The sequence below is a fragment of the Neofelis nebulosa genome, chromosome 6 (assembly GCF_028018385.1).
Source record: "Neofelis nebulosa isolate mNeoNeb1 chromosome 6, mNeoNeb1.pri, whole genome shotgun sequence".
In the NCBI taxonomy this organism is placed as follows: Eukaryota; Metazoa; Chordata; class Mammalia; order Carnivora; family Felidae; genus Neofelis; species Neofelis nebulosa.
In genome coordinates this window covers 149,316,670-149,330,950 of record NC_080787.1, presented here as the reverse complement: position 1 = coordinate 149,330,950, position 14,281 = coordinate 149,316,670, and the positions used below count along the sequence as shown (strand labels likewise).

The following is a 14,281-nucleotide window of genomic DNA, read 5'->3' as shown; positions in this document are numbered from 1 at the left end:
AGGATTCAGGAGTGAGTAGCATGATGTCTGCAACTTAATTACAAATGATTCAGCCAAAAATATATACATGGGTAGTATATGTGTATGTATGTATATGTGCGTGCGCGCGCGCACACACACACACACACACGGAGAAGGAGTGAGCTGAAAACATGGCAAAATGTTCACAACTGGTGAATGACAGCAAAGGATATAATTTCTAATACTTTTGAAGTATTTCTCTAGTTTTGAAATTTTATTCTGTAAAAAGAGGGGAACGTTATAAACACCATCACAAGCTGTACTGGTTATTTTAGGGAGCGAAGGGGTCGCCATATGGAGAGTTGATTAAGCAAGAGAAAGGATTTTAAGAGCCAGACAGAAGTGAAAGGGGAAGGATTCACATCGTTGACTGGAGACAGGGACGCGGCTGGAGAAAAGCTTTCCAGGGCATTCTTCACACCGCCTTGCCATTCCTTGAGAAGTTGTGGTTCCATCTTCCGAAGTCTGTGCCTCAGACCCTCAGTCAGGCCAATGGGAACATTGCCCAGAAAAACACATCGTGGTGTTGCTTGTTCTTACTCCTGTCCTGTGCACTGCAGACCTCGGTGTGACACAGAGAAGTCTGCCAACTTTAAATAGCGTGACGCAGCCAGACTAGCGATGAAGCCACCCTGAAAAGGGGATCTCAGGATTTACCTGAAAGCCCCAACTTCTGGACCACGTAAAACCAACAGCTTGAAATTTGCCGTGGCCAGGGCTGGCCTGACCTTGATCTTCCTGGGACTGACTATTAATCCCCAGCTCGCAGCTGGCTCAGGGAAGCACGTGTAATAGATTGCACGTCACCTTATATGCTTCCAGGGCACAGACGTGGGCACGCAGTATTTTCTGACTAACTTCTCAAGGACTTTGGTGAAGGTTGCAGCACAGAAAGCTGGAAGAGTTAGGTCCCCAGTCTTCGGTTGCTGGTTGCCCCTGCCTTTATCATTTGCTGAGACAATATTGCAAACGTTGCTGTTGCCCTGAGGGAGAAGGAAGAGCCATTTAGTTTCATGGATGCATCATTTACTATTGCAAAGCTGTTGCTAATATGCTCTTTCAGACAATGCTAGTGTCTTTGCCAACCTGGCTCCCCTTCCTAAGCTCCTTCTCCCATTCCTGTTCCTCCTCCTCCTTTTTTCTTATTGTTTAACCTTTACAGTAGCTTATAAAAATTGTAAAATTGGATGTGTTCATATTTCTGTTGAAGGTTTTAACAATAAGGGCTCCTACCTCCCTCGCTAAGCTCTTCTTGGAACACAGTGAAACCGTCAGACAGAAATGGTCTTCTGATATTCTGTCAGTTATTATGGTATTTCTATAACTTTACGGTCCTACCCATTGCATGTATTGAACTGCATAAACCTCATGAATCTATCTTATGTAATTATTATAGTTGCTAATAACAATGCGATACCTACAGACTTGAGTATCTTGTACGTTAAGGCACTAAGCTACAAAGAGGTGTCAAAACAACAATTTCTTATCAATACACGCAATATTTATATTTATACTTTACCTTCCCTTCACACTGGAGGCTAAATATTAGGCTACATATTAATTCCTGGAGAGTAATATTTATAAAACATATTGCTAATAAATGCTAACATTATAAAGTTTGACATTTTTATTGTGCTTTACATGTTACAAAGTATTGTCACTTACAATATCGGTAAAGATGACTGAACAAATGACAATTCAACATGTCTACAGATGTTGTTTTATAAACAAGTAAAAATAAATGGGGCTGCATAAGACTTAGGATCTCTTTTTGTTTCTCATTATTCTTGTACTAATTGTTTTTAATAAACCATATGCACTTGGGAGGCTGAATGTTTTTTCTCATAATGATAAAAATATTCTTTATTATTTCTAGATGATCTTGATGATAATAGTAAAATTTTAAACAAAGTTTTTATGCCACTACATTTTATGTAATTCCTATCCAACAAGAAGTAAGGTATAAAGGTTCAAAGAACTATTTAATGTTATAAATTTTAAAAAGACGTTATTTTACTAGTGAATGCTTCTAAATAAAGTGAGTTCTTTGCAGAAATGGCATCGTGACACTATTTGGAAAGGTTCCCCTAACGGACAGAATAGCACTACGTGTGTATGGTAACATTTGAGAGAAATGATCAGAGATGTTTAGTTATTGATTTTTTTTTTTTTTTTGGTCCAGCTTTTACTCTTGTGTTATTTGAAAGACATTTGTCAAGGTAGATCCAGACAGAAGTGTGAAACACAAGGCGCCCATTTCTGCACACTGCGGCCGGGTTCCGTTAAGCCCCTCAGGACTCTTGTCTTACTTTATGTGTGCCTGTGCATTGGAAAGTCTTCACTGGAAACCCAGGAAGCTGTGATCAGGCCACTCATATCATGAGAAATGGGCTGGCGTGTCCCTGTAGATAAGATTTTAAGAGGAAAAAATCTAGAGCCTTCAAACTGTGTAAGAAGCATGAAATAGAATTCAGGAGCAGTGGTCTTTAAATTTCCAATAGTCCCTATATTTCCTGTGCTTTTAAAAAACCTCAGCGGCACAGAATGCATCTAACTTCCCCGCGTGGCAAATACTCTTGGCTGGCTCTCTTGGCAGCAGGTTGCTAACTTTGCTGAGTAAGTCACAGGGCTGTTGGCAGGAAGAAGAAAAGATTTTCACTCTTTTGAGCATAAAACTAGATTTTCTAAATTAAATTGTTGTATCCTCGTTGGAATATTTATCCCACTAATGTTTCAAAATGCTCCCGAGGAGTTCATTTAAAAATTTGTCTCAATTTGGATTCAATGCTGATTGGCTACTTCCTCTGCTTTTTTTCCCTCCCCCCCTCCCCCCCAGCAGGTAGACCGCCTTACAACAGCTTTTACGTTTATTGCAAAGGCCCCTGTCAAAGAATACAGCCAGGAAAACTCAGGGTGCGGTGTGGTACCTGCCGACAGGCGACGCTCACCTTGGCCCAGGTAAGGAGCTACAGCATTGGCAGAAACTGCCCAGAAACATGAGTGTGTGTTTCCGGAGATGGCTTTCAGGGTTTTGAATCCAATAAGACCCATGACTCAAGAAAAGAGACATTCTTCTATGCGGTCGTGATGGCTAATGGTATCCGAAGTTTCATTTAAAAACATTACTGTCAAACGTTAGGTAGTGCCGAGCCGTTGTTTCCATATCTCTAATCCAGGCCTACTGAGAGGAAGTACAGAGACTGCTTTTATAGCGAAAAGGTGTCGGGCTTTGGCGGGGGCGTCTTTTAGAAGAGGCCAGGAACTGGAAATGTTTCATGTTGTGTTCTGTGCGACAGTAACGTGGTTGTGTACGTGTGTCAAAATCCACTGGACGGTTCACTGAAAACGGGTGCACTTGGGGCCGCTAAACCTAAGTGATGCCTCACGGAGGAAGCAGAAAGGGAAGTCGTGGATCGACAACCGTGTGCACGTGGGTTGGGCCAGCTGCCACCTGCCGTGGCCTCCACTAGTGTGGCACAGCTCACTGGCTAAGAAGGATTTTACATTTTTAAGTGGCCAGGAAATATCAAGAGAATGCTGTATGGCCCACGGACGTTATATGAACTTTAATCTCCAACATCCATGACACAATTGTACCCGAAGGCCACTCATTTCCTTACATGTTGTCTGTGCCGCTTCTGTGCCCACGGTGGGGTTGAGGGGTTACCGCACAGACTGGTTGCCCTGCGGAGCCTGGCGTATCTATCTCTGGCCCCCTAGAGAAAACCCTGATATAAAACGTGTGCACAGCTAGGCCATGGCTCCCCCGTGATGGTTGTGTAGGATTTGGCCAAAGTTGATGCGGATGTGAATGTGAGCGGGCACAGAGGGCATTCCGGTTGGTGCAGCTATGAGGGCTCAGCCAAGGAGGCATTAAAAAGGTCAAAGGTCTTCAGGCAACCGGGGCTGAAGTGGGGACAAGTACTTCCTGACCACAGCGCCCCCCCACCGACCCATGGCTACCACATTTAGATTTTATTCCACAGGCAACGGGAGCCAAGGCAAAATGTTAAAAATAAAGGTGATTTATAAAATGACATTTTAGAACGCTTTGTTAGTGGTGTAATGGTTTGTCATTGGGACTGGTGTCGGTAACAGATTGAAGGCAAAGAGGCTTAATTAATAGACTCCTCATATGGTTGGTGGGCAGTGGGGCACTGGCCTGGGTCAGGGTGGTGGCCCGTGGCATGGGTCTAACGGAGCAGCATGGTAGAAAAGGAAGGATATACCCAGCAAAGGAGAAATCATGGATCCCTGCCTCAGGCCTGGGGAAGACGGTGGCATCACTCAAAAGTACGGTACAGTATTTCATCATCGTACAACCTGTCAGCTCCACAGGGGAATCCTGTGAAGTCCACTTAGGAAGACAAATCCTACGTTTGTTCTGACGCTCTGGACCGGACCGTTTTCTGGGGGCATCACTAGGCAGCGCTTCTGTCTGTGAAATGGGTTCTTTAAATACCACAGAAGTTTCTCTTCCACCAGAATCTCTCCTCTGCCACTAGCCTTTTCCAGTGCTTTAAGTAGCCTCTTCTTTTTTTGGTCTAGGCTTCAGTCTTGATTGCCTCTGATGGTGGATGTGACCTAAATATACCAACTTCCAATTGTTCTTAGTAAAAGCAGCAATAACAAATTATTATTGAAATCCATGCTTCATTATTTTCCTGCATTATGTAATTGAATTATTTCATAACACTCTTAAGTACTGTCAGTGACCTTATTTTAGATGCGAGAAACCTGAAGCTTGAAGAGATTAAGGAAACAAGAGTTTATGAGACCAGGGGCTTGAACCGGGCTGTGTGATCTAAACTTGTAAAGTCTACAGTCTCCCCATTTTTACTGCACAGATATATATTCACACTAAATGTCATGTGCTCATATATCCCCAGTGATCAGACAGGTGATTTAAGAATGGGTGAGAAGTGGGCATCGGGGGTGGTGAGGACCACGGTGGCTGAAGAGGCCAAGAAGCCACTCCTGCCACTTGTTAGGAAGTGATTGGCTTAATGTGGCAATCTTTTAATTAAGAGAAACTGTAAATGGGGATTTTTATGTGAAATTTCTCATATTAAAAATAGGCTCCATGGGGGGGAAAATCGAAAACAAAAAGGAAAAACAGCCTGCGGTGTCTGTGTAAATGCATGAACCAAAGTGGTATCGTATGGGTTAAATGGTACATTAACGTTAGGTGCTTAGAGGGCCTGGTGAGCGGTAAGCACTTATTTAGAGGGAGTAATTGTTGAGAGGCAGTATGGTGGGATCCTGAGGAGATGAGTCTGCAGACTCTTTGTACTACATGGGTTAGAATTCATATTTCATTATTTCCCGTTTATGTCGACGTGGCGAGATCTGTCCGCTGGGATAATGGTATCTACTTCTTATTTCTTGGGAAGGTTAATTAATCTATGAAGAGTATTTAGAACAGTAGCTGCAACATCAATAATTAGAAATCTTAAATGCTTTCTTATTGTTACTTTTTTACTATTATACTTAACACACACACACATACACACACACACACACACACACACACACACACACTTCTATGTAATTCACCATGAAATCAATCCATACTTTGGCTAACTCCTTTCAAAGAAATGAAAGCATCCCCTTCCCACCCTGCTCGTCAAGAAGCTCTGTGTATTTCCCTCACCCGCTCACCTGGACCAGCATGTCCTTGGAGGGATGATCTCATGCACCCAGTGGTCTGTGTTCTGCCCCATCTCAGATGCCCACTCCCATGACCACCCCAGACTTTGTCAGTGCCTAGAACTGCTCCACATTTGATTATTAAATTCAGACTTTTATTCTCCCTACATTGTTTTTACTCTGTACATTGTTAACCCCTCTCTTAAATTTTTCTAGAGCTGTCTCGTGCCTTTTCTTTCATCATTTCCTCCCCTGACAGGCTCAAACTTCAACCCCATTATTACAGATAACATTAAGTTTCTGTTCCACATTCTATGCAATTGTCCAGTTGTCAATATTCCTAGTGTCCCTAAGCCTCTTGTATCAGATAACTTGTCAGTTGGCATCCCTGGTGAATTTCAGCCCTCCGCACAGTATCTTGCCCATGGTGGGGCACAAACCTGGCAATGCCAAGTGAATGGCATCTATATTTGAACTTTTACACATTGACAAGATAGACCCACGTACTTTAGAGGTTCTATGTGACATTTTGTAATCATAGTAATTATGATTGTTTTGCTACCATTTATTGATTTCCTTCATTACATTTATATTCTGGTACTTCTTTTTTTTTTTCTAATTCTCATGACAGAACTGCACTGTAAATATTATTGTCTACTGTTTTTAATAAGGAGACTCCATGAAGTTAAGTTATGAGCCCAAAGTTAAACAATTAACAAATGTTGATGCCAGGGATGAAAAGTCTTCTGTGTGTCTATAAAGCCTTTTCTAGGATAGATTGCTCACTATACAAATCTGGTAATCAATGTCCTATTACCCAACTGCTTCCCTGTACTTAAAATACCATTCAAAAAAAAAAAAAAACTACTTAAAGATTTAGGAAAAATGGAAAAGATTTAAAGATTACTTATTTAATCTAAAACGTTAGTGTTGTTACTAGCTGTAACATGCCTGCAACCCAGTAAATGAGGACTTTGATTTTTTGTTAATAACAAAAGTCCACGCTCAGTCATACCTTCAGAAGATCTCTCTGGAGCAGCTGAGTAATCACACTAGTCTGCAAGTTAAGTCTTGGCAGTGGGTGGGGCAGGTGCTGAACTTTGTGGAGAGGAAGCATTTCTATGAAGAGAATAGGCAACTCTTAGGTTTCATTTTTTCAAACTTTATCAAGATCTACAACTTACAGAATTTTCTGTAGTCAAGAGAGAAAAAACAAAAAGGAAAGGACTTTGTGTGGCTGACAATTTACAGTAGAACAGGGGGTGGTTTATCTGAGCTCTTGCAAGGAACTTGTTATATGCAAGGAGAAAAACCAGAACCTACTTAGCCACCTGGGTTATATTTTGTAACATAATTTTATTTTTTCTGGTCTGGAAAAAAAATGAGTCTACAATAGGCCCTTTGCCTTTCATGGGTCTTAATAGTAATCTCCTAATTAATTTTTGTTGTTGTGGGGGACTTACTCCTAATGCCAACATTTCCTCGACACTATTTAAATTTTGCATGCAAGATAATGAGCTGCCTCTCATACCTAATGCTCTAAGGTTTAAGTGTTTACATGTTTCATATTTAATACGATGCTCTTAATGAGTTGGCAAGGAAGATAGGACGGCCATTTCTGCTGTGATGTTAAGAATGGGAAACTGATGTCTGAAGTTTGGGCCTGACCTTGAGGGTAAATTGAAAATCAGCTGGGACGCCAGGTTTTCTTCTGTCTTTAAATGAAATTACCTTCTTTATTTCATGGTGACCTTGGCCAGGGTTTCCACTAACCAAAATAGCCTTGAGAAACGTGAATGCTCACTGGAAAATAGTGAACAGTGGCTGATGTGAACAAAAAACATGGCAGGCCTCCAATTTTCATTTGCCTTTGCAAAGACAGTCTACTTAGGTCCACCCAGAAATGACACAGGGCTAAGCTCAGAAGGAAGGTTGCTTTGTACTTGCATGTATGCTTCTGACTGTGTTCTTGAACAATAAAATGGGTAACCTAAAATTACCTGTGTCATCGTTTCCCTCATTGGTATGAAAAATCAAATGATGACTAAGTCAAAGCCTCAGAGACTTTCTTCTTTTTTTATTTAATACAAAAAATAAATGTGGACAGAAAAAGTAAGGTTTTCCAAGGTATGTAGAGAATACACCACTTTTAGAAATAACTAGAAATTAAAGAAGGAGTTTATACTGGAAAAAGAAGCAGCACTGAGAGGCTTAAAGAGGCTTGTCGTCTTCTCTCCCCGTGGGTGCCGCTACCAAACTCAAGGTTAGAGGGTCCGCAGCCGTGGTCCTTCCAGTCCATCTTATTGTTAGACTGCGAGTCTGGTGGTGGGGAGAGAGCCCTCTGGCAGGGGAGCAAGGTCCGCAGTCAGGCGTGCCTCTTAGCTGCTGTCAAAGATTTCCCAGGACCGATTCATAAGAACACAAGAGGCTGTGTGACTAATTAAAACGTGTGCCCGGGGTTGACGAAGTTTAGTTAGAACATGATGCTGATGACGAGGAGGGCGTCCCCAGGGGTCACGCTAAGAGGGCAAATCCTCCTCAGCCCTGTGGGCTTCTGCTCCCTGAGACCTAACAGTGCCGTCTCCTGCATTCCGGGTCCCTTTCTGCCACCACAGTCTGGCCATCGCCCACGTTGCGAGTGGACTCAGCCTCCTGAGGAAGACAGAGCTTCCGGGACAGGGAAAAATGGACTCGTTTCTCTCCCAGGACACAGGCTTAAAGTACAGTAAGAGTATTTATGAGTGAAACAGTTGATTGAGTAACAATAACCGGACGCTAGGGCAGACGAAGTGAGGGAGAGAGCACACCGCACGGCGCAGTCTTTCTTAAAATACTGGACTCGGGGCCGTCTGGGAGCAGAGAGCCAGAGACAATGGCTTCCTGCACTCCTTTTCCCATCAGATGTTCTAGATTCGAATTCTGCTGCTTAGTAGCTGTGGGACGTTGGGCAAGTTACTTAAATTCTTGGTCTCAGTTTTCTTGTCGCAAAATTGGAAGTAAAATTTTTCATCAAAGTTATCATGGATTCAATGATTCCATTCTTTAAAGTACGAAGCATAGTGAAAACAAATATAAATAAAGTACTGAGCACAGTGGCACATAATCCACGTTCAGAAACTGTCGCTCTTACTGTCATTGGTTCAGGTGACGAGTTTTCTGCCAAAAAAGCATCAGAGCAACTGTGGAACTCTCCTTGTACCCCGATACCTGCAGGGCGCTTTAGTTGTGATCAAGGTTACACCCTGTTCATCTCTCCAGCACAAACTCTAGGTAGCCCGAGTTACCAAACATTAGCATCTTTTTTTTGCGACTCAGTTTATTAGTTTTCCAGTGAATCAGAAGCCAGGAGACCAGCGCAGCCAAGAGCTGCAGAGAATCCCCCCCACCCACCCCACAATCACTATAATTACTTTATCTCAAAAAGAACTTTATCTTTGCCACTCTAATGAGATAGTCTGCCACGGAATAGCATTAAAGCTAAAAGGTTTCTGATGAGGAATGGGGCAATAAAGAGAGTAAGATGCAAACCGCCTGCCGTGATGGATTTTATTTAAAATTGGTTTATAGATTAGAAACAATTTATGTGAGGATATTTATTAAGAAATATTGTCTAAATGTATAATCATTCCTGAACTTAATATTTGTTGCAGATTAATTGTTAGTAAGGAGTCCACTTCTTCTCTTCATATCAAAAGCTATATAATAAAGCCTTGGACTATATCTAAGCTTATTTAGAAATAAGTATGTGTAATCCCACTTTTTACTTATTCAATTCTTAGGCATTTCTGAGTCATTGCAAATTATTTTGTCATCTAAATAGTTTTTAAAAATTGTAAAGCCCATTTTGGATGTCCAAAATGTGTAACCTGGCCCTGAAGTCTGTTTTGATTTGTGTTATGATGTTAAACCTGCAAAGAATCCAGTTTTTGTGGTGGATTGATCTCACATCAGGGATTTAGGATAGAGAGGGAGCAGAAGACAGGTCTTGCCTCTGTAGGTGCTGGGGCACCCGTCCGTTCCCTTCTGCCCCTGTCTGTTCTGCCCACGAGATTTTTCTTGGCCGTAAGGACTCTCCTTCCTCCATCTTTCTGAAGCCCACCTTCTTTGTGTTATATTCTCTTCGGTCCCACTGTGGACTCCGGCCCCCTCTCAGCCACACACTCTTGACGTCCTCACACTGGTCAAGTATCCCGTCAAGAGTAACTGACAAAAGATTCAGAGATTAGAAGACTTTCCCTCTTTTTCTCTTTTACCAAAAGCAGTATCTGGAAAAGAGCCAGTCTCAGGTAAAAACAAGCAAATAGTAATCATAACTCAAACTGCAAAGTAGTATCAGAAAGAATTTTAAGTTGTAATGATTTCTTTTATATTAAATCGTGATTTGGGGTAGTTTACACATATATCAAACACTGCAAAGTCTAAATGTGAAATGATCTACTTAAATTGGGTTGATCCAGACCATTTCAGGGTATCATTGTCAGCCAATATAAATGATTTAAAATTGTAAGTAAATGCTGCTAATGTCATTTTCCTAAAACTCATAGTAGTTTTGGATAACTCATGCCTAAAGTACAGACTTACAAATACTCTTCCCCATCAACATCCATCTCCGCTGACTACAGATTAATTTGCTACCCTCTTTTCCTGATTTTACCAAATTTACTAATTTACCAAAAACCTATCAGGGATAATATCATTCTGGAACATTCTTCTGGAATTTTATTTATATGGTGATTGCATTACTCATTTGATTATTATAAATATATTCAATGATATATTTTCTGAGCAGATTTTAAGAAATGCTCAGTTTATTGAAAGCTAAAGATCACAGGTGAATTCATCCTATGAAAGTTTTCTTCTTGACTGTATTTCTGAATATATTCCTATGAATATAATCAAACCTCTAACATTTTATGTAGGAACTTTTGGGTTATACAAGATTTCTTTCTAATATTTATTTTAGTTATTTTTTCCAAATTTTTTCCTACTGTTTTCTCTACTAAGTATTTATCAATTTACCAAAAACTTCTTTTAAGCAATTATAAAGTCTGTAGCATCTTATATAGAATCGGATTGTTGTAATGGCTTTCAAAGACATCTCAAGTCTCAGCTGGACAATTTTATCCTCCTAAGAGCATTTGAGATGTTATATTTGTTTAAACACTAGATATTTTCTGCTGCAGGTAGAGGCCATCGACACAGATAGAAGGAAAGAGGACATTGAACACACAGCACTCTGGGAGCAGGGGAGGGATCTGAAGAGCTCAGAGCACCGAAGACCGGGGGACACAGTTTATAAATAATCCAGTAAATTATTATATTAGCTAAGTCAGCTTTTTTGCGTACTTGATAAATCAACTTCTGGTGGATCAACTTTCAGCTGAGTTCCCTAGGAGCCCCTCCTACAAAGGGCCACAGAACGTACACACGTAGAACACAATAGTTTTATTTGTTTAAAGAGAATACATTTTCAGAAAAGCTCTGGATCATTTTAAAGGCTCTGGATCATTTTAAAGATTTCTTCAATGTTTTAGCTGGGGTTCTGGTGGGAGAGGAGCCATAGGCAAGAGAAGGAGGAAGGTGGAGGGAACAGAACGGCCTCTTGGACTTGCCTTGAGCCTCCTGGTTTAGAGGAGAATGACAGCAGAGAGTCGTTTTCCATCAGAGTCTGGAGGAGAACCTGGGCAAAAGTCAGAGTTAGGCACACTCAGAGTTGTGGAAAAAGGAGCCCAACATCGCTCGGAGAACCAGGGGGATCCCAGACGGGACTAACAGGATTAGCACACAAACATGCAGCTATTCAACTACATTTCATTTCAAACAAACAAGGAAGTCTTTGTCGGTGTACTTATTTAGGATAAATGCCTTACCTGGAACATACCTACACTAAATAGTTTCTATCTGAAACTCAAATACTCCTCTCTACTTCACCTGGCAACACCACTTCTGGGCTCGTGTCTTCCCTCTTGGCCAGGACATCAGTGTAACAGTCTCTGGCACTGACACCAAGGAGGGAGCCCTCAGTGGGCTTTTGGTCAAGCTGCATAGGTAAGCAGGTGCTGGAGCAGGAGGTGAACAGCAAGACTGACAAACACGGTGTGTGGAGAAGAGCCACAGGGGACAGCCTAGAAACAACAGGATTCCTGAGGAGTAATCCCAGCATCCTGTGTGAGAGTATTCAGCCAGCAGCCACCTAAGCCACACGCAGACCTTTGCTAGATTCAAGTGTTCCTTTCTGGAGATAAATAAATGAAAAATAAATACAAAGAGAACTATTTATTGGAACTACACAGAATATTTTGACAAAATCACAACTTTAATGTATTTATAAAACATAAAGAAAAGATAACGGTTTTCACAGAAAGTTTTCAGTGTACTTTATTCTCTCATCTAAAGCTGCAGTTGGTCCACCTTCGGCTCAGGTCAGGATCTCACAGTTCCTGAGTTCGAGCCCCGCATCGGGCTCTGTGCTGCCAGCTCAGAGCCTGGAGCGTGCTTTGGATTCTGTGTCTCCCTCTCTCTGCCCCTTCCCCGCTCATGCTCTGTCTCTCTCTGTCTCTCAAAAATGAAAACAATGTTGGGGCACCTGGGTGGCTCAGTCGGTTAAGCGGCCGACTTCGGCTCAGGTCATGATCTCACGGTCTGTGGGTTCGAGCCCCATGTCGGGCTCTGTGCTGACAGCTCAGAGCCTGGAGCCTGCTTCTGATTCAGTGTCTCCCTTTCTCTGACCCTCCCCCGTTCATGCTCTGTCTCTCTCTGTCTCAAAGATAAATAAACGTTAAAAAAATTTAAAAAAAAATGAAAACAATGTTAAAAAAAATTTAAAACTGAAGTCGAATGTATCATATTTTAAAATTGTGTTGTTTTGTTTATTGGTTTACAGTGCTGTCCACCAGCATTGATAGAATGAACACTCCCCTAACACAGGCTTAACCGATGAGGATATCAGTGTTGTTCTGAGCACCGACTGGGTTGTTTGTACCTTTACTATGCACTGTCCATGGCACAGCACTGGGCATCATGGCATCAGGTCTGCAGGGAGTGCAGGGTGATAGGGAACAGCCTGCACATCTTGTTTATTCTAAAAAGGAAATAGTAACTTTGAAAATATTTTTGACGTTTATCGTTTTTGAGAGACAGAGAGAGCAGGGAAGGGGCAGAGAGAGGGAGACACAGAATCGGAAGCAGGCTCCAGGCTCCGAGCTGTCAACACAGAGCCCTCAACACAGAGCCCGATGCGGGGCTCGAACTCACGAACCGCAAGATCATGATGACCTGAGCCTAAGTCAGACACTCAACTGACTGAGCCACCTAGGTGCCCCAGAATTAGTAACTTTTGGAAGCCTGCTTGAACGCTTCTCCTTACATCTAATTGTTTTAACTTGGTCATATGGCCACTGGTAATTACAAAGGAAGCTTGAAAAACAAGTATTTTCCAAAGGTGAATAGGATATCCCTGATTGGCTTAGACCAATCTAATTTATCCACTGAGTTGAGTCCACTGCTTCTCCAGTCAAAATCGACATTCTGTTAATAAGGAGAGGGAATGAGATGGACGTTTGGAGGGCAGTTACTAATGGCTGCCGTATTTGTAAATGAATAATTACTTTAGATGACTTTCATGAACTCATCAGTTTCATTGTTGAGTCTACATTATATACTCTGTTTGTATCACCATAGCTACACTGGGAATTTGGTCAGTCTTGAACTTCTTTTTGTGTGGGAAATGCTACTGTTGTTGCAACAGTTGTTTCTATGCATAAGTGTGGTTCCCTGGTTGTCTACAGAATGATATTGCTAGATTATCCATTTGACCACTTAGAAGCTTTATGTAGAATTGGGTAAAGAAAAAAATGGGTATTTATGGCAGTGGGTTAATTTATTTGTTCTTCGCTTAAGAAGTGAATAGTCCAAAAACCTCCCTGGGGAAAGACAACTAGAATTTAGTGGCCCTCTCTTACTCCATACTAATAAAATGTGGAGGGTGGAAGAGGCACATTGAATGACACTACTACAGAATTAGGTGAGACGGTAGAGGTCGGGACTGTAGTCATTTTACAGAAGCATCGATACTTATGCACGCGTGCCATCTTCCATCTGGGAACATCAAGCTACCTGGATAAATGCATCAGGGAAGCCAGATGAGAAATGGAGAGGGTAACTGACTTTACATGGGTCCACTGTGAGAAAGGAGCCAAACTGATAATTAAATCTGAGAACCCAAGTTCAGATTCTTATTCAAGGTACCCATATTGAGTGCATTCATTGTCTGACCAGAACTGAGGGAACCTAGAGCCTTGTTCTGCAGCTTTTTCCTGGAAAAAAAAAAAAAAAGTCAAATTTACTAGACTACATTTCTTAAACGGGGTATGGAAATTCAGAGACTGAATAAAAATCAAACATGGATGTTTTCCTTTAGTGAGGAGGCAATATATGAGTGCTGGTGTACTTGGAACATAGCAAGCTGTGGACATTAAGGGAGCTTTAATTGGATGGTGACTGCTTTCTGAGGGGCTAGTTAGGTCCACTGGTCTGTTGGAGGGCATACTGCTAATAAAGCTAGGAGCCGGGGGCGCCTGGGTGGCTCAGTCGGTTAAGCAGCCGACTTCGG

General features: G+C 41.8%; 1 protein-coding gene across 2 annotated transcripts in view; it reads left to right on the top strand.

The window, feature by feature from the left end:
• PRKN (parkin RBR E3 ubiquitin protein ligase) overlaps positions 1 to 14,281 on the top strand; it is a 1,360,952-nt gene that overhangs the window by 505,334 nt on the left and 841,337 nt on the right. The window contains exon 4 of one of the 2 annotated variants that reach the window (XM_058736213.1): positions 2,861 to 2,979. In XM_058736213.1, the coding sequence (XP_058592196.1) occupies positions 2,861 to 2,979 (119 nt within the window). Of the gene's footprint in view, positions 1 to 2,857; positions 2,980 to 14,281 lie in introns of both variants that reach the window. The other variant, XM_058736212.1, reaches the window with a different exon arrangement.